General features: G+C 43.0%; 2 protein-coding genes across 3 annotated transcripts in view; one reads left to right on the top strand and one right to left on the bottom strand.

Annotated features, from left to right (window-relative positions):
- The window catches only part of ASB2 (ankyrin repeat and SOCS box containing 2), a 90,354-nt gene that overhangs the window by 16,881 nt on the left and 45,628 nt on the right, over positions 1 to 27,845 (top strand). The gene's annotated exons all lie outside the window — the stretch shown is intronic.
- CCDC197 (coiled-coil domain containing 197) lies at positions 1,095 to 26,004 on the bottom strand. The gene is given in 12 exon segments (XM_038406684.1): positions 1,095 to 1,671; positions 2,815 to 2,931; positions 4,744 to 4,854; positions 6,200 to 6,372; positions 11,309 to 11,391; positions 19,667 to 19,824; positions 20,434 to 20,477; positions 20,480 to 20,567; positions 20,569 to 20,610; positions 22,552 to 22,597; positions 25,465 to 25,659; positions 25,896 to 26,004. Coding segments are annotated over 11 exon segments (1,170 nt in total). The 5' UTR covers positions 25,575 to 25,659; positions 25,896 to 26,004; the 3' UTR covers positions 1,095 to 1,473.

Genomic DNA, 27,845 nt, shown 5'->3' with positions numbered 1-27,845 from the left:
TGTGGACTGACCAGTGATAAATAATCCCAGTTTTGTCTTAATAGAACCATATAACCTTCCACCTGAGACTCTCAAAGCATTTTTACAAATAGTATTGAGTTACATCTAATGGAAGAATTATCCTCATTTTACAGATGGGGAAAACTGAGGCACAGAGAGGTGACTTAACTTGCCCAGGGTCCCATAGGAAGGCTGTGGTGGATTAGGAAAAAAAATCCCAGATCTTCACCATAAAACCAATTTCCCATCTCAACAATAAGATGCGACTTTTTTATTCTTACACCACACAGCAATGATTCTGTTTTGGGCAAGGAGTGAGAGCAAGCTGAGGATAATGAATCGATGATGTTCTAAAATTGAGCCCTTGTTTTAGCTCCCAAGTGGGAGCAATTTTTGTTCTATGTCTGTACAGCACCTAGCACAATGAGGTGCTGGTCTGTGACTGGGGCTCTGTTGTAATAACTGGGCCTATAAATTTACCTTAAGTGTGAGCTCAACTGTGAGAAGTAAGGAAATGTTCACAGAATGTCACAGTAACCTATAATAATAAACAAATGGTAATAAAATAAGTTATAATGCTCACAATCAAAGAAGACAAGCAACAGATGAAGGATGGGAGGAATAAACCACAAAAATATAATAAATTAATATTGATGGGCCCCTTCTATGTAAGCCATTATTAGTTGGCTAACGCCTTAAGTGTCATGGGAGACTTGACCATGAAGAAGCATCTGAACGTCTGAGCTATTAAACTGATATTATACCTGAACTGAGTCAAAGGCCATTAACCTAGTATTGAACTTCTTGTTACTGGCATTGAGTTTCTCTAGCTTTTCCAGCTGATAAGTAATTTTGTACCTTCTGTTTCAGTTTCTCCCCTTGGCAACAGGGAATTGAAACCCTTGTTATGACATCGAAAAAGTCTCAGGCCAGCTGTTGTAAATCAGTACAGCTGAGAACTTGTCCCCGATGTAATTTCAAACAAGCCCACAGAAAAACACACACTGCAACATAATCATACTTGGTATTTACATAGCAATTTTCAGATAAGGATCTTAGTGTATGTTTTACAAACAACAAATTAACTATTCTCACACTGTGGTCCAATATGTTTTATTGTATCCATTTAGTCTTACTTTTTGGTCAAAGAATGGAATATCATAAATGACTCCTTACTAATTTCACTGGACATGCCATGGATAAAACCCACAGCTAGTAATGGACTAATACTATACCCATATAGCAAAACCAATGTAATTTTCATTTACTTTATTGGTGGGCTTTTTGGCTTTTGAGTTATAGTCCAGTAATTGTGTGAAACAATGCCAAACTTGTGTGTGTATGGAAGACAAAAATATTAAAAATGAAGGCACTAGAAAGAAGCAATTCACACTACAAAAAGTCTGAGGAAGCTTGTATAATTTCCTCTCTTCCATTGCTTTGGAAACTGCAACACATTAATATAAAACAGTTTCACACTGATGCTTTCCCGTTGTTTTTAAGAGTTTGTATTACACCACCACTGCCTGCTGGAACTTGGCTTTGGAACTTCTTCTTGGTGATTCCCATTTTTCTGCTCTGAGTTTGGTCTCCAAGAGTAGATAGCAATGCCCCAGATTCATCAGGCTGAGTCACTAATTGCTGGATATGCTTTTTTTCCAGAATGAATTCCTAGTATAAAAAGAGAGGTTTCTTCCATGCAGACAGACATTCACTCATGGAAGGGCTCCATCCTGCAGCCCTTATCTCACACACATAGTCCCTTTGATGAAACTAAGCAGCAGTTTTATATACTGTCCACAGTGAGATATACTGAGTAAGGGATACAGGATTAGGCTTGTTGGTCCCAGTTTAGCAAGGTACTTAAACACATGCCTAACTTAAAGCATATGAGTATTCTCACTGAAGTCAATGAGCCTATTCATGTGCTTAAAGTTAGCCACACGCTTCAGGATCTCGCTAAACTGGGGGCTTAATCTGTGATTTAGATGGTAAATGCAAATCAATTGTATCAGTTCCTTCTAATGACTCCAACACTCAGGATGGTCCACACACAAACTACAATCTTGTCTGGACTGTAAGTGCATGTTTAAAATTGTCATACAGAGAAAGCAGGACTGACAATCCAACACACAGTGTATCTGATGAAAATCTGCAAGTACCACATGGTCCCAAACCCCTGCATTGCAATGCAGACAGTATTGGTATTTCAGTAATGGTTCCCAAGACTAGCTGTACGTGGCACTACTGGTACTGCAGGCTTCTGTGGTTCCCCTGCTTTACCTTAATGACGAGCTGCTGCGCTGGTCCCCAGAGCACTACAGCTGCCCCGCTCCCATTCAGCAATGTACTCTAACTACCAACGGGCACAATGGCTCAAAGCCTCAGTTTCACAACCAAGAGCAGGCTAAACGCCACGGGTGTGTAGTGGAATGGCTGAGAGGGAAATATTATTCCAGTTTCATAGATGTTGAAACTGAGTCACGGAGCCATTAAGTGACTTGCCTAAAGGCACACAGTGTGTCATAAGCAGAGCTGGGAATTGAACTCAGATTTCTTGATCCCCAGTTCCAGGTTTTCAGTGCTATGCAGTGTGCCCTCTCCCACTGTGTATATAACTAACTGCTACATATGTTGCTAGTACATGCATTACTGCATTTGCTCAAAGGCTCCAAAACACCCATTCTTGAATGAGCCAGACATCTGAGTCACTTACATTTTAGCTGCCTATACAATCTGTATTCCCTTAGCAGCAGGCACCCCGCTGTCCTGAGCAGCTTTTCTATTAATGCTACAGCAGTGTTTGTTACTTACTTGGATCATGTCCAGTTTTGACAACCATTCCATTTCCTGCAAGGGGCCATAATGCTGCATGTGGCACTGCTCAGCCAGGTTGGCGATAGCTAACAACAAGCTGCCTAGTTCTTGACTCTGCAAAGGCATAAAAGACGTTGGTGAATTTTGCCCCACAGAACACTTTGCACATACGTGTGCCTGGGATTGCCAACCTCCATGATGAGGAAACACCTCTCAAGACTACCACACAGGAATTTGGCTGGGTAACAATTCTGCTGTGAGATCTAGCTTCTCCTCAGTGAGCAACCCAACTGCACTGCTGCCTATATCTCTGCCCCCATTTCCTCCTACATCCCTCTCTTGGCCCCTCTGTTCTACCCAACTTGGTGCCCTTCTTTGCACAAGTTTTAAACCCTCAGCCTCAGCAACTGCTAATACTGATACTGGCCCTTCCATCCTACACTGGAAAATCCCCCTTTTAACTGCTTCCCCCCCCCCCCGATGCCTTCTCCCCCATGGGGCTAGTAAGACTGGGGTCCCTCCAGATTGCCAGGCTTGCAGAGTGTAGCAATTTTCCCACAAGTCCCTGCTGCCTCCTGCCTGGGCTCTCTGTCATTCCCCAGTCCATGGCATGGCTCCCACTCGCTGTCGTGGCTGCCTCACTTGGTGGTGAGCAGCAGCAGGGCTAGTGAGAATGAGCTGTGCCAAGTGGCAGCTGTGGGTGGGGATAGGCACAGAAGTAGGGCGTTGCAGCAGAGTGAAACCTAGGAAAATGAAGGGATGAGTGGGGAAAAGAGAAAACCAGAGGGAGCTCTGGGAGGGGCTAGTGAGGGAGATGTGAAAAAAGGTCAAGAGGGAGAGGAAGTTTAAGAGGGAAAACTGGGTAGTAACTCATGGAGTGGGAGGAAGACAGCGTGTCCATAGGGTTGGACTGAAAGAGTCTCTCTCCCAACATAGCCCCCAGCTGACACCTAGAAATAACTTGTCTGTATGGAGAAAGGATTGTGCCTAAAGGCCTTGACTGAAATCTGCAGTTTAGACAATCAGTGACTAGCCATTTTCACCAATACGAACTCCTAGAGTAGACAAGGAAAGCCACTTGAAGTTCAAATTCACTGCTTGAAACTGGGCTAGACTGCACTGGCTACAAGTCATGGCCTACAGCCTCTTTGCATAGCAACAGTAGAGGTTTGCAGTGGTGCAGCTATACCAGTGGCTAGTCTGCAGTGGCTGTAACAGAGTCAAATCTCAGTGTAAACAAGGCTTGAATCCGTCCTTGGAAACTACTGAAGATACAAAAAGAAAAGGAGTACTTGTGGCACCTTAGAGACTAACAAATTTATTAGAGCATAAGCTTTCGTGAGCTACAGCTCACTTCGCTGTAGCTCACGAAAGCTTATGCTCTAATAAATTTGTTAGTCTCTAAGGTGCCACAAGTACTCCTTTTCTTTTTGCGAATACAGACTAACACGGCTGCTACTCTGAATACTGAAGATACAGTGTTTGCAGTAAGTTGCTGCAGATTTTAATAGTAGTTTCTGGCTTTAACATTGTCCTTTTAGAAAGAACTGAAGTTTAAGAACATAGGGCTAAACCTAGAGCTCCTTACTCACACAACGTTCCCTCTGACTTCAGTGAGGACTAGCCCTGACTTGGAAGTTTAGCCCACACCAAAAAACAAACTAGATGAAAGTAAATGATGAAAGTTGGACAGCAAACCAAGAAGAGGGATGATGTGTGTATCTTAGAACAATGGGCACGTTAATGAATTCTGGGCCTGATCCTGCTGCCAACTCCCCCACTTGCCTCCAAGGAAGGAGGATCACGCCCTGAATGTTTATAATCTCACTCGTGTGCCAGTCTTTTCAGTTAGGGTATGTGTCTCCTCTGTTTTATCCATAGCTCATGTTCTGCTGGAAGGAACAGAAGGGGCACTTTTGAACTTACCTGATATCTGAAGTGACCTTTACCATGGTTAATACTGACTTCCAGCTGCTTGTTTTTCTCCTGTATTCTGTTGCACTTCATTTGAAGCTCAGAAAGTTCCCAAATCAGCATCTAAGTGAGGTAAACAAGAATGCCCACTGGGAATGTACTTTGCACTGCAGAAGAGTCTAGCTCTAGTGTCACTCATTCTCTTAGTGGCTTTCAACTTGAAGAATCCCAATGCACTTTACAAATTAACAAACTATTTCACTAACAGTGAGTTACTCTCAGAGGCAAGTTTTTCCCTGGCCACATGGCTGCACTGGGGGAAGCACAGGCTGGACCTGTTCAACAAGTGTTGTATAGGCTACCAGCATTCTCCGCAGCCACGACTCTGAAAAAAATAGGCCATTCTGCTCTCAATTACAGTGATATAAGTCCAAAGCAACTCCAATACAGTTAGAGCTTGTCCACATGGGAAGTTCTTCTGGAACAACGTAGGGTGCGAATTTAAAGAGCAATAGTAATTCTGAAGTATTTTGACACTGATTCTTGAAGGTGAGTGTCCACAACAGGGAGCAGCTCCAGAATAGCTATTCTGGGTCAACTTCCCTATGTAGACAAACCCTCACTCTGGATTTACACTTACATAACTGAGCACAGAATTTGGCCCCTAATGCCAGGTTCCTGGCTTTTGAAGAAATAATGCCTCCAGGCGCAATTCAAATGCTACTGTGATGGCCACCATCTTGGCCAACACACAGGGGAATGAACAAGGGCTCCCAAGAGCTGGAACCATAAGTCTCTATGACTTGAGCTGAAGAGCCAGGCTCTTGCTACATCTCTTCCCCTTCCCTTGTAGGAGCCTGGATCTAGCCCTCTGTTTTTATTAACAGAAATGTTAAGGATTATTCACTGAATTAAAAATAAAACACCCAAAGAAACTTTTCTCTATCAGGAATCGGCTTCAGTGGCCACAGTGTATAAGCGTGGGTCAACATTGTGCTAGAAGACCCATGCTGTGGACCATTACTGCATAGTCTGTCCTTGGGCCTGCCTGACTCACGGGACATTCGATGGGAGATGGAGGGCAAAATGTGCCACAGAGATTGACACTACCCATCTGAGAGTAAAAATTTGCCCAGGGTGATCAAGTGATGAGAACGTACTTGGTGTTTGTGATCAGAAATATTCCAGAAACTGTCCATTTCAGCAGTTATATATGGACCTAGGTTTGCCAATGTTGGTTGGACATATTCCTGGAGGTTTCATCAGATGACATAATCTTTAATTAATCTTTAATTCTGGAGACTCTAGGACAGACCTGGAGGGCTGGGGGATGGATCCCATCCAAGGGTTCAGTGGAAGTCACTGGTGCTCAGTATTTCACAGAATCAGACCCTTACAGACCCTGGCTTAACTCTCTTGGACTAGCTATTATCTAATATACCATAAATAACACGCTTGATAACATTACAAGTTTTGTGGTATCATGTTCCTGTTGCAAGGTTTCAAGGTCATGCTGGCTTTTCTCAAAGTCATCTGACAGGGTGATCAAGTTCTTTATCAAGGTCTGGTTTGTAGCTGACAGCATCTCATGCCGCTTGATGATAGCGCCAATGACAGAATCTGCACCATACTCCAGATAGTCTGTAGTGGGACACAGGGGAAACAGCACAAAGGGAAAACAGACTTAGCTCACCATGTATTAGAGATGCTTTATTTTCCTTCCTTTTCAAGTTATGTACCAGATCCTTTAAGGAATTGAGGGTATGTCTACATTGCAATAAAACACCCACAGATGGCCCATGTCAGCTGACTTGGGCTCGTGGGGCTCTGGCTGGAGCCAGGGCTCTGGGCTCTGGACCCTCCCCCTTCACTGGGTCCCAGAGCCTGGGCTCCAGCCCAAGCCCAAACGTCTACACTGCAATTTTATAGCCCCGTAGCCCAAGCCCAAGCCAGCTGACATGAGTCAGCCGCAGGTGTTTTATTGCAATGTAGACATACCCCGAGTAGCTCAGGGGAGATACCATGTATCCACAACTCCCACACCTTCCAGGAGGGGCCAATTGCACAACTGGGCCCTGTCCATACTAAATAAATCTTTTCCATAATAACTGACTCAATATTTCCAACTGCAAACATTCAACCCTGATGAGATGATTTAAAAATCATGAGATTTTTTTAAAAAATATTAAATTTGGAATTATTTTTAGTTGCCTTCCAGTTTTTGGAGCCTTTATGTTTTCAATCTTTTCTCCACAACCACAAGGATCAGAAGCGGATATTTTTAAACTGAAAGCTGACAGTCTTATGACTTATGAGATTCAGCTGACTTCAGGAACTGAGATTTTAAGACCAACAAGTATTGCGGGACTCATGATAAAGTTGCAAGAGTTGGAAACACTGTAATGGATATCTGAGAAGAAAAAAAAAAGACTTCTTGTTTTGATAGCATGCAGGCATAAGTGACTTAATTCCATAAAAATGTACCAAATTGACATCATTTTTATTAATGACCTTGACACAAAAAGTAGGAGTGTGCTAATGAAATTTGTTGATGCAAAGTTGGGAGACGTCAATACAAAAAAAGAAAAGGAGGACTTGTGGCACCTTAGAGACTAACAAATTTATTTAAGCATAAGCTTTTGTGAGCTACAGCTCACTTCATTGTTTTTCCACTGAATGCATCCAATGAAGTGAGCTGTAGCTCACAAAAGCTTATGCTCAAATAAATTTGTTAGTCTCTAAGGAGCCACAAGTCCTCCTTTTCTTTTTGCAGATACAGACTAACACGGCTGCTACTCTGAAAATTGTCAATACATAGGAGGATCGGAATATTAAACAGGAAAATCTGGATGACCTTGAAGGCTGGAGTGACAGAAATGAGACGAAATTCAATAGTACAAAGTGCAAGGTCATCCACTTAGGAGGGTCTTATAAGAATGTCTGCTACAAGCTGGGGACTCGTCAGTTGGAAGTGACAGGAGGATGAGAGAGACCTGAGTGCAGGGATTGATCACTATGAGCCAGCAATGGATGCAGCTATGGAAAAAGTCAAATGCAATCCTAGGATGTATTACGTATTGCCAAAAGAGACAGAGAAGTATTAATGCCATTATACAAGGTACTGGTGAGACTTCATCTGGAATACTGTGTACAGCTTTGTCACCCATGTTCTAGAAAGATTAATTCAAACTGGAACAGATGCAGAGAAGAGCAACTAGGATGACCAGGAGAATGGAGGGCCTGTCTTATGAAAGGGAACTGGAAGAGCTTGGCTTATTTAGTCTCCCAAAGAGAAAGCTGAGAGGGGATATGAGTGCTCTTAATAAATACATCGCGGTGTAGAGGGATAAATACGAGGGAGTGTGAAGAGCTATTTAAGCTAAAGGACAATGTTGGCACAAGAACAAATGGGTATAAAATGGCCATGAACAAATTCAGGCTGGAAATTAGAAGAAAGTTTCTAATCAGAAGAGTGAAGTTCTAGAACAACCTCCCAATAGGAGTTGTGGGGAGAAATAACTGGATTAGTTTTAAGTGAGAGCTGGACAAATTTATGAGTATAATTGGATGACAGCACTGCTTGTGATGGTAAGGGGTAGGGTTCAGCAGCCCCAGTGATCAATTCCAGTTTATGTCTTATGTTCCTAAAACCTTATGCTTCAGGGTTTCCGTTGGCCAACTGCAGGGGTCAGAAAGGGATTTCCACTCTCTCCCCTAATGGATTTTGGGGGTTGGGGTTATCGCCTTCCTCTGAAGTATCATGGATGGGCATGACTGGAGAGGGGACACTGGGCAGTGTGGGCCAGGGCTCTGATGGGGCACCGAGCACTCTCTCTCTCTCACTCTCTCTCTCTCAGGTGCTTGGCTGACTGGCTCTTGCTCATGTGCTCAGAGTCTAACTGATCACCATATGTGGAGTCAGGAAAGAATTTCCCTTCAAGTCAAATTGGCAGTGACCTTGGGGGGTTTTGCCTTCCTCTAGAGTGTGTGCGTGCGGGTCACTTGCCAGATTTATCTGGGTCCATGTCACTTAATTCCCTGCCATTGCAGGTGCCTTCGGCATTGATCCTTCCTATTCTCTGCCTGTGGCACACACAACAGTCTGATGTCCTGTAGGCTACAATACTTTGGTCTCATTTCAGTTGTTGGATTTAGTATGTTCGTGCTGGGTGGTGTTGGTGGCCTGTGACGTACAGGAGGTCAGACTAGATGAGCTGGTGGTTCTTTCTGGCCTGAAATTCTATGACTATGTTTCTATGACAATATAATGCAGTCCATTTTAAAAGATGTACTGCATCTCTCCACCACTGGATGGCACTGGTTCTATTACAGGGACATTTAACTTGTGGAAAGCTTGGTCAGAGGCTATAACAGTTTTTCACAGGACAGAATATTGATACCATATAACAAGAGAATCTAAATACATAATCTGAAGAACCGGTTCTCCAGCAATAGGATGGGACAAGGGAATTAAGATTTTGTACTAAAAAGTTAAATATGGCATAGAAGAGTCCGCTTAAAAGAATCTACTCTTAGTCATGAATTCTGAGACATTTAAGCAGGTGATTGCATCACACAAACTTGACCGTGTTGTGAAGGGAAGCTGGTAACTTTCCATGGCTCAGCCTCTGAATGTTGCTAAGAGATGAATAATCTATAGATTTAACACCCGACTAGATGTTAAATGGCTGTCAGAAGAGATAGCTATGATAATCTGATAATCTTTTTGTGCACAATTATCACTTCAGCCTTGAGTCTGGGCTAGAGAACCAAGACCTGAAATACTCGAAAGAACTCAGATGGACATTTTGATGCATTTAAGCAAATTCTTATTCTACGACAAATGTGCAAGTAACAAGGCAGAATCTAAGATTTGGGGAAATTAATCAAGTAGCTGATCCGTTATCTGATATAGAAATAACAAGCTGCACTGTATTTAATTATGATAGATGTAAACTGAAAGATAAACCACATAATTTAAAACTAGAAGAGCTTGTATCAGCCAAAATATCATTCCCAGCTAAAACAGGGTTTCTCAGCTTTTCAGGTTGGTGATCCCCTAGTCAAACAAAAATGTTCATGACCCATTACATTTAGTACAAAAGTAAGATTAACAAGGTATCAGTGATAAACTCTAAGCTTATCATTGTTATTTGTGTTTTGAGATGTTGCCAGAGAATGCTTACCCTTGAAGGGTAAGAGTGTGTGAGGAGTGGAGGAGAAAGAGTTCTTTGCTTTAGATTGTAATAAAATATGTAATGCTTCCCTCTACTTCCCCAACCCCTGATTGCCTTTCATGACCTCGCGACCTCTGGGTTGCAATTCACAGGTTGAGAAACACTGAGTGAGAAATTAGTCTGGAGCATCTTCTAGTGACTCCAATTGTTTAATAAATAGGGAAGGAGAAATGGTTTGGGCCCAGGCAGGGCTGGCTCCAGCTTTTTTGCCGCCCCAAGCCGTGAAGGGGAAAAAAAACAAAAACCAAGCCTCGTTGAGCTGCCGCCGAAGTGCCGCCGAAGAGGAAGAGAGGGACTGCAGGGCTCGCCACCGAATTGCCACTGAAGACTCGGACGTGCAGCCCCAATGATGGACAGAGTGCCGCCCCTTTCTATGGGCCGCCCCAGGCACCTACTTCCTTCGCTGGTGCCTGGAGCCGGCCCTGGGCCCAGGATGCCTAAAAGATCCCCAGAAGCTCTGGCAGGAGTCATCTGTGGATCATCACCTTACTGCTAGGCACAATGGATCTGCCCACTGCAAGGTTAAAGCTTAGCTTTCTTGGAGGGGCTGGTCCATAGCTGTGGAACAAACTCCCATGGGAGCTAAGAACTGCCTGAAACCTCATTGCATTCTGTTCCAAGGATAAGCTGCATACTTGCGGAGCAGAGCAGAAAATAAACACCTACGTATAAAAAAAAATTAAAAAAACCCAGGCCCCTCCCTGAATAGATAAGTCTGAATGAGTAAATTCTTCTAAGAAAGGGCAGTTGGATTATACCAGCCCCCAAGTGCTGGGAATATGGAGACAATGTTCCCACCTATTTTTATCCTGCATACCTAATAGAACTGGTCTAGCTCAGCCAACATGGTCCAGGTAGGCCTGAGCGCCTTATCTTGCCCACAAAACAAAACAATGTGGGTCGTGCAAAAATGGATTTGGACTCACTGAACTGTCTCAACCCTGCTGTGATGGTTAGCGTGCTGCTTAGCAGGCCTGTTCGTTGACTGAGGAACAGAAGCTGTCCCATGCTCTGTAACATGTGGATTGCCTTTACTTTTAAAGGTTTCAGAGTAGCAGCCGTGTAGTCTGTATTCGCAAAAAGAAAAGGAGTACTTGCAGCACCTTAGAGACTAACAAATTTATTTGAGCATAAGCCTTCTTGAGCTACAGGTAGGCTTATGCTCAAATAAATTTGTTAGTCTCTAAGGCGCCACAAGTACTCCTTTTCTTTTTACTTTTAAGACACTCACTATTGGCGATGACTAGGCTACATGGCCAGGTCACAGGAGCAAAATGAATCAGTGAAAGTTACTATTATTATACTTAAGGAGACTGCAGATGCAGTGTAAGAGCACTTACTGTCAGGCAACTGGTCAATGATTTTCAGTAGGAAATCCTCATAGACTTTTTGCTTGGCTACCTTCTTCTGCAGCTTCTGTTGTCTGTAAAAATGCAGCAAGAAATATGTAAAGCTTAATAAAAACCAATGAGAATATGAGGAGCTAATTACATGAATCCCGTGTGTCAATTATGGCTTCTTGTCACACTTGCACTACTCAAGGGAAAGGATTCCCTTATAGTAATGTGAATGGTGTAAGTATGTTGCATATAAATGGACATAGCAGCCTTCATCAGATCCAAAAGTGCCCAATCAGTTCAGCCTCCCAACACCGCGTGGAAAGTTAGTGTTGTTAGAATAGCATTACTGTACTATTATAGTCAATGTATTTTCATAAATGAGGTAAACTGAAGCAACGAGAGGTTAAGTGACTTGCCCATGATTATCTAACTAGTCTGTGACAAAGCCAAGAACCCAACACTCCCGGGACCTTGTACCAATAAAGTCAATGGGAATTTTGTCAATAACTAATGAGATTAGGACTCTAGTGGCCTGCTTGAACCATAGGACCATCCCATCTATCCTGGGGAGGAGTGACTGAAGAAGATTTGGGGGTTATGGAGAGTAATCAACTGAACATGAGCTCCCAGCACAATGTGGTGGCCAAAACAGCTAATGGATCCTGGGATGCATACAGAGGGGAATCTCATAGAGGGGTTATTTTACTTCTGTTTTTGGCACTTGTGCGATCACTGATAGAACACCGTGTCCCAGTTCTGATGGCCACAATTCAAGAACGATGTTGATAACTGGAGAGTGTTCAGAGAAGAGCCACAAGAATGATAAAGGATTAGAAGACATGCCTTATAGTGATTGAGCTCTTTAGGTATGTGTACACAGCAACTAGACATCTGCAGCTGGCCCATGCCAGCTGATTCAGTTCGCGGGGCTCAGGCTGTGGGGTTATTTCACTACTGTGTAGAAGTCTAGGCTCAGGCTGGAGCCCAGGCTCTAGGATTTTGCGAGGTGGGAGCATCCCAGAGCTCGGGCTCCAGCCCAAGCCCAGAAGTCTACACAGCAATGAAGCAGCCCAAACCCTGTGAGCCAAGTCAGCTGGCATGGGGCATCTGCAGGTTTTTCTTTGCTGTGTAGACATACCCTTTGTATTTATCTATTTAGCTTAACAAAGAGAAGGTTAAGGGATGATTACAGTCTATAAGTACCTACATGAGGAACAAATATGTAACAGGGGGCTCTTCAGTCTAGCAGAGAAAGTTATAACATGATCCAATTGCCGGAAGCTGAAGCTAGACAAATTCAGACTGGAAATAAGGTGTGAATTTATAATGATGAGAGTGTAATTAGCCATTGGAACAATTTATCAAAAGTCATGGTGGATTCTCCCTCATTGACAATTTTAAAATCAAGATTGGATGTTTTAGGTATGCTCTAGGAATTAGTTTGGGAAAGTTTTCGGGCCTATGCTATACAGGACGTCACACTAGAGGATCAGAATGATCTCTTCTGGCCTCAAAATATATGATGCTGGGACTGGATGACAGGGGATGGATCACTGAATAATTGACCTGTTCTGTTCATTCCCTCTGAAGCATCTGGCATTGGCCACTGTCAGAAGACAGGATACTAGGGTAGATGGACCTTTGGTCTGACTTGGTATGGCCATTCTTATGTTCATTTTAATCTAAGCATGACAATCTCCCCCCTCCCCACCCCCACCCCATCACTTGCCCATAGCCACAAAAGTTTTTATCTTCTGATGGTGAAAAGCAAAAAAGAACAGATTGTTAAGACCCAGGACTAGAAATCAGGAGATTTGGATTCTATTCCTGCCTCTCAGAGACTTCCTGTGCAACCCCTTTGTCTCTCTGATTTCCTGTTTGCCCATCTGTAAAATGAAGCATATCCCTCAAGGCCATGTGTGCTCTGTGGACAGCTGGACCTAAATTCACCATCAAGGTCCCTGAATTGTCCAGGGATTGGTGTGGTAATTCTGTACCAGCTCCATTAAAAGTGGAGGGTTGGATTAATTAAATAGTGTTATTTATCATAGGTTTCAGAGTAGCAGCCGTGTTAGTCTGTATTCGCAAAAAGAAAAGGAGTACTTGTGGCACCTTAGAGACTAACAAATTATTAGAGCATAAGCTTTCGTGAGCTACAGCTCACTTCATCGGATGCATCCGATGAAGTGAGCTGTAGTTCACGAAAGCTTATGCTCTAATAAATTTGTTAGCATTTATTTTATAGTACATTCCATTTTTTTAAATATTATCACCTCGTTCTCCATTCCTGGTGGAAGCCTTAAGAGCTGCAGAACTGTACAAGTTATTCAAGTGAATTTAGCCCTTTGTTCTTAATCTCACTGGAGCAGAGATTGTTGTTTTGTTCTGTGTTTGTGCAGTAACTAGCACAATGGAGCCTTGATCCGAGACGGGGCGCTGCTAGGTGCTACCACGTATAATAATAATAGTAACGTTTGCAAGTTGTCCACAAATGGAGCCTGACTTTACAAGTTTTGCTGTTCACAGTTGTCTGACTAATATTTTTTGCAAACAAATTCCAGCCTGAGTGTGTGTAACTAAATGGCTGCAGCAAACATTCTCTCTATCTTTCAATACTCAGCTGAGTGATTGGTCACCCATGTCACCATGGTATTGCTTTTGTTCCCTGATTGGACGACCATTATCAACTACTATTTCTGAATCACTCAAAAGGCAAATCAAAGAGATTGTGAATTTGCAAAATGTTCACAAATAGTTGTCTGACTAGTCATCCCTTTTTAACTAAAGTGCCCATGGAGTAGAATGTAGCAAAAGCAGTATACAGTAACTGGTAAGAGTACATGGGAGAGAGGAAAGTTTGGCCCAAGGCTCAAGGAAAATTCAGGTCTTATGCAATATGCTATTCTGATTTGATTGTTGAATGTCTCTTTGACTGTTGTATTAAGTAGAGATGGGACCAACCCTACAGAGTTATTAGGACGAGATAGCTAACAATTATGGGAGATTCAATTATTAGAAATATAGATTGCTAGATTTTGTGATGACTGGGAAAACACATGGTGAATTTGCTGGCCGGGTGTAAAGGTTGCAGACCTCCCAAACAGTAAGATAGACTTATGTGCAGTGCTGGGGTGGAGCCAGTGGTCATGGTACATGTAGGTACAATGACATAGGGAACGGTAGGAGTTCCAAGCAGTCAAATTTGGGTTATAGATAAGAGATTAAAGTCCAGGGCCTCCATGGTAGCATTTTCTGAAGTGCTTTCAGTTCCACATGCAGGGCTGGTTAGACAGGCAGAACTGCAGAGACTCAATGCATGCATAAGAACGATATTGAGAAGAGGGATTTAGGTTTATTAGGAATGGGGACCCTTTTGGGAAGAAGGAGCCTATCGAGGAAGGATGAGCTCTCCCTAAATCAAAATTGAACCAGATTGCTGGCATGTAAAATTAAAAAGGTTGTAAAGAAGTTTTTAAACTAGGGCTGGGGAAAAGTCATGCAGGTAAGAGGAACGCACATTTCAGACGGAGACATCCCTCTGAGGCGGATTTATTAAAGGGCCACTCCATATCCTCATAATGAGGAGAGGAAAGAAGTTGAAACAGTCAAACGAGGAAAGAGTCCCATTCAGTTACATCACATGAAGAAACTAAATATTGACAAATTTATGAGTGCTTGTATACAAATGCTACAAGTCTAAATATTAAAAGGGTGTACTTGAGTGCCTGGTATTAAATGAGGATATGGATACTATTAGGCATCACAGAAATGTGATGGAATGATGATAATCAATGGGACACAGTATACCAGGGCTACAAAATATACAGGAATGACCAGAGTAGGTCACACTGGTGGGGGCAGTGCAAAGCACTCAGTCAAATATGGAAAAATCTTAAATGAATCCGACTGTACCATAAAATCTCTGTGAATAGAAATTCCATATTGAATAAATAGCGGTAAGAATATATGACAACCACCAGACCAGGATTGTGATGGTGACTGAGAAATGATCAGGGAGTCTAGACAAGCTCTAATAACAGAAAACCAGTAATGCCATGGGATTTCAAATATCCCCATATTGACTGGGACCATGTCACCTCAGGATGGGTACAGAGATAAAATTTCTAGACACCATTAATTACTGCTTCTTATAGCAGAAGATCCTGGGACCATAAGGAGAGAAATAATCTTGATTTAGTCCTAAATTGTCCCAGGATCTGGTCAAGAGATAAATATAGCTGAACTTCTCAATAATAGCAACCATAATGTAATTACATCTAACATTTTTGGGTGGGGGGGGAGAGAGAATACCAAAGACCTCCACCAGTTGTAGCATTAACTCAGAGGCGGGCAACCTATTGCTGCAGGCCACATCTGGCCCTTGGGACTGTACTGCCTGGCCCTTGATCTCCTGGGCTGGGGAGGCTAGCTATTGGCCCCTCCCCTGCTGTCCTCCCTCCCCCGCAACCTCGCTCGCCATGCCGCCAAGCACTCTGGCCCATCACTCCTGTTGGGCAGCGCACCGTTGGCCGGCTCCAGCGGGTGGCTGGGGCTGTGAGCTCCTGCTGCTCTGAGCAAGCATGGTAAGGGGGTGGGGAGCGGGGGTGGGGTTGGAAAGGGGGTGGGGTTCGGGGGGTGGTTAGGGGTTGGGGCAGTCAGGGGACAGGGAGAAGGGGCAGTTGGATAGGCGTGGGAGTCCTGGGGGTTCTGTCAGGGGACAGGGAGCGGAGGGAGGGTTGAATAGGGGGTGGGGTTCCAGGGGGTACTTAGGGGCGGGGTCCTGGGAGGGAGAGGTCAGGGGACAAGGAGCAGGGGGGGATTGGATGGGTTGAGGGTTGTGAGGGGGGCAGTCAGGGAGTGGGAAGTGGGAGGGGCGGGATAGGGGGTGGGGGGCAGGCTGTTTGGGGAGGCACAGCCTTCCCTACCTGGCCCTCCATACAGTTTTTGCATCCCCGATGTGGGCCTAGGGCCAAAAAGTTTGCCCACCCCTTATTTAACTTCTAAAAGGGGAACTACGCAAAGGAGGATAGGGTTAAATTGAAATTAAAAGGAACAGTTACAAGAGTGAAATGCCTGAAAACTGCATGGAGACTATTTAAAACACCCATAATAATGGCTCAAATAAATGTGTACCAAATTAAACAAAAACAAAAAACCAGCATAGAGGACCCCAAAAAAAACGCGCCACTCTGGCTAAACAGATAAAAGAGGCAGAGACAAAAGACACCCTTTAAAACTGGAAGCCAAATCCTACTGAGGAAAAATAGAAAGGAGCATAAACTCTGGGCATTTCAAGTGTGGAAAATATAATTAGGCAGGTAAAAAAATAATTGAAGAGCAACTAGCAAAAGACACAAAATCTCACAGCATTTTTTAAAATTACATCAGAAGCCAGGAAGCTTGCCAAACAATCAGTGGGACCACTGGATGACTGAGGTGCTAAAAGAGCACTCAAGAAAAGCAAATTCATTGTGGAGAAGCTAAAATCAATTCTTTGCATCAGTCTTCACTGGTATCCTTCAGAGGATATGAGGGAGATTCCCACACCAAAACCATTCTTTTTAGGGGACAAACCTAAGGAACTGTCCCAATTGAGGTATTAATAGAGGGTTTGGGGAACAAATTGAAAATCAAACAGTAATACATCACCAGCATCAAATGATATTCACCCAAGAGTTCTGAAGGAACTCAAATATGAAATTGCAGAACTACTAACTGTAGTAAGTAACCTATCACTAAAATCAGCCTCTGTACCAAGATGACTTGAGTATATCTAATGTAATGCTGATTTTTTAAAAAGGCTCCAGAGATGATCCTTGCAATTACAGGCTGATAAGCCTAACTTCAGCATCTGACAAATTGGTTGAAACTATACTAAATAACAGAATTATCAGACACACAGATGAACAAAGTATGTTGGGGAAGAGTCAACACAGCTTTTGTAAAAGGAAATGATGCCTCACCAATCTATTAGAATTCTTTGAAGGTGTCAACAAGCGCGTGGACAAGGGGGATCCGGTGGATATAGTGTACTTGGACTTCAGAAAGCCTTTGACAAGTCCCCCAAATAAGGAGTCATGGGATAAGAGGGAAGATACTATCATGGATCAGGTTTCAGAGTGGTAGCCGAGTTAGTCTGTATAAGCAAAAAAACCCGAGGAGTACTTGTGGCACCTTAGAGATTAACAAATTTATTTGGGCATAAGCTTTCGTGGGCTAAAATCCACTTCATCGGGTGCATGCAGTGGAAAATACAGTAGGAAGATATATATACACCCAGAGAACATGAAAAAATGGATGTTGCCATACCAACTGTAACGAGACTAATCAATTAAGGTGGGCTATTATCAGCAGGAGAAAAAAAACTTTTGTAGTGATAATCAGGATGGCCCATTTGAAACAGATGACAAAAGGTGCGAGTAATAGTAAAAAATTAGCATGGGGAAATAGTTTTTACTTGGTGTAATGATCCACCCACCCCCAGTCTTTATTCAGTAACTGGTTAAAAGATAGGAAACAAAGGGTAGGAATAAATGATCAGTTTTCACAGGGAAGAGAGGTAAATAGTGGTGTCCTCCAGGGATTTATTTATACTGGGAACAGAGCTATTCAACATATTCATAAATTATCTGGAAAAAGGGGTAAACAGTAAGAAGCAGGGATCCTAGAAATCCGTTTGCCATAAAAAAAACAAGGAACATCGAATTTCCGTTTTTACAAGGAACCTTTAATTTTTACATTTTGTGAACAAAATAAAAATATATACAGTGGAACCCTGATTATCTGATCTAATTGGGACTGGGGCCAGATCAGATAATCAAACCTTCAGATAGTCAGGACAATGAGCCGAGCTCAGGCTGTCAGCCCAAAAATTGTAAATATATCAATAAAACTGTGTGTTCAACTGATAACTATATATATTATGGCTAGGGAAACTAAAGCTCAGTGTTTCATTTTAATCGTGGAAAAATGCAGATTTTCATTTTTTTTGGTCAGAGAATTTTTTTTTTTTAATCACGGAAAGCTAGGATCCCTGGTGAGAAGTCAAAGAGTGCTGATGATACAAAGTTACTCAAGATAGTTAAATCCAAAGCTGACTCTGAAGAGTTACAAAGGGATCTCACAAAACTGGGTGACTGGACAACAAAATGGCAGATGAAATTCAGTGTTGATAAATGCAAAGTAATGCACATTGGAAAACATAATCCCAGCTATGCATACAAAATCGATGGGGTCTAAGTTAGCTGTTACCACTCAGGAAAGAGACCTTGGAGCATTGTGGATAGTTCTTTGAAAATATCTGCTCAATGTACAGGGGCAGTCTAAAAAGCTAACTGAATGTTAGGAACAATTAAGAAAGGGATAGAAAATAAAACAGAAAATATCAAAATGCCACTATATAAATCCATTATACACCCACACTATGGGTATGTGCAATTCTGGTCAGCCCATTTCAAAAGATATATTAGAATTGGAAAAAATATAGGGAATGGGGAAAAGAGGTATGGATTAGGCTTCCATTCTGAGGAGAGATTAAAAAGACTGAGACTGTTCATTTTAGAAAGAGACTACAGGGGATTTTATAGGAGGTCTACAAAATCATGACTGTTGTGGGAGAAATTGAATAGGGAAGTGTTAATTTACCCCATCACATAGCACAAGTACCAGGGGTCACCTAATGAAATTAATAGGCACTAGGTTTTAAAAACAAAGGAAGTACTTCTTCACACAACATAGAGTCAACATGGGCTGTTACCGGGGAAGTTGTGAAGGCCAAAAGTATAACTGGGTAAAAAAAGAATTAGATAAGTTCATGGAGGCTAGGTCCATAATGGCTAGCCAAGATGGTCAGGGACACAACCCCATACTTTTGGTGTCCCAAAACCTCTGATGCCAGAAGCTGGGAACTGGAAGACAGGGCATGGATCACTTGCTAATTACTCTGTTCTGTTAATTCCCTCTGAAGCATCTGGCATGGGCATCAGAAGACAGAATTCTGGGCTAGATAGACAATTGGTCTGATCCAGTGTGACAATTCTTATATACTTAAAGTTCTGGACTTTCTGATTTAAGCTTTCACAAAATGTGTACATGTTCAAATCTGGGGGGTTAGCGCTCTTCTAAAGATTTTACTCTATACATTGCATGGAATGTAAGTTATCTGTCTGAGAAACTGAGCTGATCCTGCTAGTATTTGAGCCTTCAGGGTCTAGATTACTGCAATGCAAACCTGAAGTTTAAGTTTCTAAGCCACAAACACAGGTTAGAAAGATACATGCAAAATGACATAGTAGAACTCGTTAAGTGGGTGGTGGAAAGTGAATTTTTTAGATAACCCTAGATGGGTCTGTTGCATACCTGAGTTTGAGTTTTTCAAGTTCTGCTACCAGTTTATCTATCTCCCTCTGTTTTATTTCATTCATTTTTACTTCTGCTTGGTATTTCTGGAGTGCACGCCTCTTCTTCACATTACTTTCTTTAAGAAACTTGTCAAATTTAAGAGCTTGATTCCTGCTCTGGCCAAAAAAAAAAAAAAAAAAAAAAGGACATTTAATAAACCAGTGCAACACCCCATTCAGGGAAGAGACTTTTTGTAAAATCAATTAAATAATGCATGTTCTGCTTGCTTATCCTGTTAAACTAGAGTTTTACAAATCTACAAAGACCCAGGTTTGTTTCCATTTATATTCCTGTAGGATGAAAAATCAGGTTCACACTAAGTACCTGACACCAACAGTTATGTCACTGCTGAATTTAGCCCTACATGTTTTACTGCATAAGCAGAGGGGAGCAGTGTCAGTCTATAGAGGCTTTCAGGATCAACCCAATGCTGATGGAACAATCTGAAAGTCATTCTTATAACTGTGAGTATGATCAGACAGAGAGCGAAGGAGAGCACATTGCTTTCACTTGGGGAAAAAGCGTACCAGGCTGCAGTTCTTGCCTGCTCCAACATGACTCTGCCAAGCACTCAAATACACCATTGACTGCACCAAGCCCAAAAGCAAGTGTGCAGATATAGAAACCACCAGAGCAGAGTCCTGGGAATGTGAAAAGACCAGGACTAACTCCTTAGGGACTCTGAGTGCTCTCTTCTCATAACAGAGATGGGAAATGATGCTTACATCCTGCTGCTTTTTGGCAAATTGTGCTCTCCGCTGAGCCACAGCTCCATCCGCTCTTTAAATTCCTGTCTCTTAGCAATCAGCTCTGCCGTGACACGATCAACTTCAACCTCTTTCTTCAGAACCAAGGTTTTTTTGCAAAGAGTTTGCATCAGTCTCAAGAATCTTGCTCGGGGCCTACAAGTGGAATTGGGTTTTCAAATCAATAGAGGCACATAACAGATTCCTGTGAAGTTCCCTTGGGTCTTGCATAAAAACAAGTGCATCATTACTTTTTGTCTTAAAGTATTAACCAAAATAATTATTTTTATCCCCTTGCCCTCAAAGTATGGATTAAAATAAGAAAACAAGGATTCAAACAAGAACATGAATGCCACAGTTTTAAGGCCAAGTCCTGATCCTATTAAGGCAAATGACAGAGCTCCCCTTGAGTGCACTGAGAGCAGACAGTGGCCCAGAGCTCCCAACCTGCCAAATGTGACCACAATGTGGGAAAATAATTCATATAGAGGGACATAAACTGTATATCAGTGCAGCGGCTTAATATCAGCTGGGCTGTATTTATTTCCTAACAGACAACATTTTCTACAATTCAGTCTTGATGGTGATGCAATGCATACAGGACCTGATCCTCCACTGGTGTAAGTCAAAAATAACTCCATTTTGATTAATGGAATTAGACTGGGGTAAATGAGAGAAGAATCAGAATTTACCATGTGGATAAGATGCTTCAAAAGATGGTGTTAAGATGTTAAGATGTGACAGGACATCCAACTACAAAGAAGTGATTAGCTGAGGTACAGTGTCAGGTATCACAAAGCCTCAGGAGGTTTGTCATTGACTTTTTCTTAGCCCAATCCTGAAGCCCTTACTAAAAGCCTGCTCTACTTTCTAGTGAAGTCCACAGAAAGGTTCCATTCAGGTCGTGGGAGTCTTCCTAACTAAACACGTCAGGATTGGGCCCATGGTTGTTGGAAGCTTGAAGCTGAAATTTCCTTACCAGAATATATTTTCCCTGCTTGGTGCCCACACTGGTTTGTTAGTGCTCTTTGCTAATTGGCCTCTTATATTTGTGTGTTCATGAAAAAAGAGCACTGAGATGTTTTTGCAAAAGAAATCCCCCATATAAAGAATGACATGGCTTGGTGAGGGGTGAGAGGCCCATGAACAGAGCTCTTGTAGGAGCTGACTGCAGCATCCTTTCAGCTGCAACTGTCATCACATCACCTCAGCAACTGATACATGGCGCTGAGGTAATATTCCTGAGGAAAAGGGTTCCACGGCCTTACCTACATGGCCACCTTTAGGATTTATGGGGCCCTACGCAGTATTATTAAACCGGTGGCCCTATGCTGGTGCAACTGGTGCCCCTGCACCGGCGCATTCGGCTCTGTGAATACGGCCCCTGCCTTCTGTCTAGGAAGGAGACTGTGATGCGCACTGGGTGTGTGGGAGCCAACCTGCTCTTACCTGCTGTCCCGGTCATAGGCACAGACTCTGTGGGTGGGTGCTCTGGGGCTGGAGCACCCATGGGGAAAATTTAGTGGGTGAAGAGCACCCACCAGCACCAAACTCTACCCCTCAGCCCTCCTCCCCCCACGCCTCTTGCGCACCGGCAGCCCCGTGCTTACCAACTCCTCCCCCTCCGTCCCAGCACTTCCAGAGTGCCACAAACAGCTGATTTGCTGCGTTCAAGCTCTGGAATGGATGGGGAGGAGCAGGGATGGGGCGTGCTCAGGGAAGGAGGCGGGGCAGGGATGGAGCAGGGGCGGGAAGAGGTGTGGTGGAGGCTTGGGGAGGAGGTGAAGTTGGGGGCTTGGAACAGAGCGCAGTGTCCACCATCGCCCGGCAAGAAGAGAAGTCGGCGCCTATGATCCTGGTGGTGCCCCAAATTTTTAGGTGCCCTAAGCAGCTGAATATGTCCCTGCTCACCTATCCAGCCACCAAACTCAGATCCTACAGCAATGAGGGCCATACAATTTCCATATAGACAGACACAGGTGGGCTGAGTCTTGATGACACATACACAGCACCCTGTTGAAGGGGAAGCTCTTGAACTATGTTCCCCGTGACACACGCTCAAAAGAAGGAGGCATAAAAAAAAACAACACATCTAACCTCGCTGATGATGGGGATATGAGTCACATCTTTATCCTCTTCTTCCCTGGGAAAACAAATGGGAGTCACCTTTACATGGAGAGAATTAAGGACACTTTGACAAGCCAGATCAGAGTGATAGAGTTTAAGGCCAGAAGGGACCACACTTGATTGTTGAGTCTGATCTCCTGTATATCACAGGCCACCAACACCACTCAGCACCCACACACTAAACCCAATGAAGAAAATGAGACCAACATAAATAAAATCCACAGGAGATCAGACTATTGTGTGCCACAGACTGAGAAAAGGAGGAACTGATGCACCAATGCCCAAGGCCCCTGCAATGGCAGGGAATTGATTAAGTGAGATGGACCCAGGTGTAGTTGGCAAGTGACCCACTGTAGAGGAAGGCGAAAATCTCCCAGGATCACTGCCAGTCTGACCTGGGGAAAAATTCCTTCCCAACCCCACACATGGCGATCAGTTAGACTCTGCGCATATGAGCAAGAACCAGCCAGCCAAGCACCTGAGAGAGAGAATGCTCGGTGCCCCCTCAGAGCCCTGGCCCACCCCACCAGTGTACCATCTCCAGTCATGGCCATCCCTGATGCTTCAGATGAAAGAGATAAAAATACCCTCCCAGAATATATTCAGGGAAAAATATCCCTTCCTGACCTCTACTGGTGACTGCCTGAAATCCTGAAGCATGTGCTTTTAGTAATATAAACTGGCAGTGAGTCCCAGGGCTAAGGAGCCCTTCTCCCCCCTCGCCCCCACCATCACAAGCACCTCCATCATACAATTGTATTCAAATTTGTCCAGCTCTCTTTTAAAGAGAATTAAGTTGTTTTCTCCCACAATTCCTAATGGGAGACTGTTCCAGAACCTCCCTGCTCAGATGTTTAGAAACCTTCTTCTAATTTCCAGCCTGAATTTTTTCATGGCCAGTTTATAGCCAGTTGTTCTTTGACAGTATTATCCATTAGCCTAAATAGCACTTCATACTCCCTGGTATTTACCCGGATGTAATTATAGAGAGCACTCATAACCCCTCTGAACCTTCTTTTTGCTAGGCTAAACAAGCCAAGCTCTTCCAGCCTCTTCTCGTAAGATAGGCCCTCCATTCCCCTAATCATCACCTGGTCCACTTTAAATTCATCTTTCTTGAACATGGGTGACAAGAACTGTACACAGTATTCCAGATAAGGTCCTATAAATGCCTTGCACAATGGCATTAATACTTCTCTATCTCTACTGGAAATGTCTTCCCTAATACATTTTAGGATTGCATTTACCTTTTTCACAGCTGCCTCACATTGATGGCTCAGTCCATTCTATAATTGACCCCCACACCCAGGTCTCTTCCCTTTTTTTTTCCCAACTGATGAGCTCTTAGCTCGTAACAGAAATTCTTATTATTAGATCATAAGTGCCTTGCACTTTGTACTATTGACTTTCATCCCATTTCTGTTACTACAGTCTGCAAGGTCACCCAGATCTTCCTGTATAATATTCCGATCCTCCTCTGTATTGATGATGTCCCTCAACTTTGTATCATCAGCAAATTTCATTTATTGTGCCAATGTCATTAATAAAACTTAAATCCACATGTTCAGATCCCAATAGGGTAGACTCACTGCATCTTTCGCTAGCCAATAAATTGAGTTCAATGCTCTTTACAGTGTGAGCGACTCCTGAAAGAGATCTCTTGTGTCCACATTACAGGTTTCCTGCCACTTCTCTTAAAACTAGATCTTTGCCCTGGTGTCCTTAGTTAAAAACTGTATAAAAGATTAATTTAGGGCTCTCACAACACCCAAGGACATACAGAAGTATTATCAAATGTTCAGATAAGTACCTGAACAGGTGAATATTATTTTTGTTTTACAAATACGAAAAGTGAAACATTTTGCCCCTGCGCAGAGTCAGGCAGAACTGGAACAAGAATTTAGGTTTCCATTATAAGATTAATCCCACTGCAAAGTGTCTCAAGTTATCATTTTCCACTTGGTTTGTTGTGGTCATGAGGGTTAGATGCCTTTAGCCTTGTATTACTGGAGATTGAAATCTTTGAGTCCAGGGTGCTCTAAAACTCTAGATATGGCCCTTAAATGTGCATAATTAGAACTAATGGGCATGTCTGGTATGTTACCTATTCTTTTGAAAAGATGTTCTATAAAAAAAAGAAATGGCTGCCAAAATACATGAGGACTGTGCATCCTTGACCTCTCATGGCTTTTTAGACAGCCAGCAAGTCAACAAGATATGGTAGATTCATACATGTGTCACAACTACAGTATGTTGGCAAGCGGAAACCACAGTGATGACCACATTACAAACAGCAAACTAGACAGATTAACAGGGCACACATATGCAGCAGCTGCACATATTCAGTTTCCCAGATTTGTCCTAGACTTTTCCAGGGCTGAGTTTGCCAATTGTGCATATGTGTCACATTATGCATGGTAGGTATTTTTTTTATAGACTCCATACTATCTTCTATAACTTGTAAGTTTAAATGATTCACTTCCTTGCTGTCTTCTACTCTACTCCAGGTTTGCAAGATGGATTCAGATATAATAAATGGACATGTTCAGATGTTGCAAGCAATAATTTTATAGTAGAAATTGAGAAGGCTTCAATCTGACTAAATTGTCCAGCCTAAGAGCATCATCCTAGATAGCTCAGCCTCTGAGACATAAACTCCACAGTCAACACAGATCCCCGGGGGAGGGAGCTATTTTTATGTCTACCATAAAGGCTACTACAATACTAATCAATCTGTTCTTATTCTAAATGCCCTAGAAACACACAGGGAAAGGGGAGTTCAATTTCTGAAATTCAGATCTCACAGGCACATTCACTTTAACACTCCCCTTTTAGACTTTAGATTCCAAGAAATAAAACGTGAGTGCAAGAGACATCACCTACCTGTGTTCCCCTAACTGGGTCACAAAAACGTTTCTCCTCCTGTTTTCCAGCTGCAGTGAGTACCTAGGATCATCGTTCCTTGGCACAGCCAGGGACTCCATGTCACTCATGATGAGCTCGGGAATCTAGCAGGCGACTTTCCCTGCCTACAATACTTCATACACAAGTCATGTGCGTTGCAGTGTCGTTCTCCTTCTGCAGAGGGGAAAGCGTTTGCAACAGACGTCTAACTACAACAAAGCAATTAGAAGTGTATTGTTTTAACTGCACGAGATGCAGAGCAGTCTATCTTAGTAGCAACTTCAGACTTTTGTATTGCAAATCTCCGGCAGAGCTCACTCACAAGAGTCGGGGGAATGCGGGCGGGTGAGCGTCGGGGGGGGGGGGGCGGGGGGGAAGGGAGGAGGTGAGTTTGCTGTTGCTACAGTTACCTTTCAGTAGCCGTCCTCTTCTGGCGTTCCCCTAGCAACCCTGGGCCGCGTTCTAAAAGAGAACGCGGGACACAGAGTGGATCATGGCCTCAGTGCAGGGAGAGTGTCCTCTCTGTGGGTGGCTGGCTGGGCTTTGCTTGCCCAGGGGCTAACTCCGCTGCATAGCTATGCACAGCAATCTCATTAAAACACCCTGTTTTTAATGCAATTGGACAAGGAAATCACCCCCTCCCCCACCTGACATCTGCAGTAAAAGAGCCCGGTCCAGATGCACTAAAATAAAGGAAAAATAAAAGCAAACCCTGAATACTTAAGGATACAAACATTAAAAATGGCAGTTTGGGGTAAGATTTGTTTGAGCTTTTGGAAGCTGTTTGGCTCGCCTAATTCTGTCCTTTCCCCACAGTTCCCAACCTTTTTGCAGCATATCCCTTTTTAAAGCCTCTCAAACTTCTAATGAGTTGATAGTGGACTAAGAGACTTGGGCACTGAGGTTCCCTTTCTGCAGAGCAGATTGTGGCTGTGCAAGTTTGGGAACCACCCTGGCTCCTGCCCCCACACGCTGGGACCCCATCTAGGGGTAAGGAGGTTCAGTCAACATTAATTTTTTATTATTATTTTTATTTTTTATTTTTTGAGGCAGCAGGCGGGGGTCTTTCTGAGATGCTTACAGTGGTTCTCATCTGGATGATGATTTTTGTCAAGAGGACACCTGTACAATTCACACTGGACTGTGACCCACCAACTCATGACATCACAACCACACACAGCCATAAGATCATATATTTTGCACAATATCAATCAACCTTTGTTGAATTCAAACCATCAACCTCTGTGGTTAAAGGCTCCTTCTCCTATTCCCTTGACCCCCTGCACAATTCTTTTTTAAATCACAAGTATCCTGGAATCTTCTATGGTTTTTTTTCTAACTAGATACAGTTTGTAATCCAGATTTAAAAAAAAAAAAAGTACAGAAAATGTTACTAGAACGTCACATGACTAGTCAGTGTATGTCATTTGTATGTTATGTTATTTAAGATTTAAAACATAGTTTCCAAAGCCCTTTGAAAGAACCTTTGAGACTCTCTCAAAAACTTTCTGGGTCCAAAGACACTGGGCTAGATCTTCAGCTGAGATAAATGGGAATAGTTGAATTGAAATGAATGGAGATACGCTCTTTTAAATCAACATAGGAACTGGCCCAATAATTCTGACAAACACTTCTAATGATAAAGGGACACATTCTCTGGTCCACTCCATACACTTTACACCATGTAAGTGCACGTAGTGCAGTTGACTAAAAGCATCTGGAAATAGATAGTGACAAATTCTACCTGGGCAGGGGAATTCTTCACCAACAGAAAGCTGGCAGAGGTGTCTCCTGGGCCAGTTGCCATCCCAATGTTGCTACTCTTCTGCCACTTTAACTTGTGCTTGGCAGCTCAGGATCATGGAACCAACATCCTCCACTGCATCCAAGCAGAACTCAGGTGGGGTGAAGAATCTGTTCCACGAATCTGTGGAGGGTGAGGGGGGATCTAAAAGTAGAATACACCTATTTCCTTCATCACTTTTGTCACTTAGCCAGGAAAAAAATATCTGTCAACGGTTAGGGGACTATTCTTATTTTGAGTATTTATGTATATAGCTTCTAATTAATCAAAAGGGGACTATAGTTGTGTTTCCATTGATCTTCTATGCACTCTGTAGACCAAATTTTGTTCTCAGTTACTCTAGTGCAACCCCACTAATTTCACAGGATCTGCACTAATGTAACTGAAAGCAAAATTTGGCCCTAATGGCCTGTAACACAAGTGTGAAACCCAGCAGCGCTGGACTGATCTTTAGTACTGACACCAGCATGTGGGATGGGTTAAGGTTACAAAAGGCAATTCTCATGTCACATGCCAGGTTCAGTGTCCTCCAAAGGCTCCAGTGGTTTCTGTTACA

The sequence above is a fragment of the Dermochelys coriacea genome, chromosome 6 (assembly GCF_009764565.3).
Source record: "Dermochelys coriacea isolate rDerCor1 chromosome 6, rDerCor1.pri.v4, whole genome shotgun sequence".
NCBI lineage: Eukaryota > Metazoa > Chordata > Testudines > Dermochelyidae > Dermochelys > Dermochelys coriacea.
The sequence above is the reverse complement of the archived record's forward strand: the minus strand, read 5'-3'. Positions and strand labels throughout refer to the sequence as shown.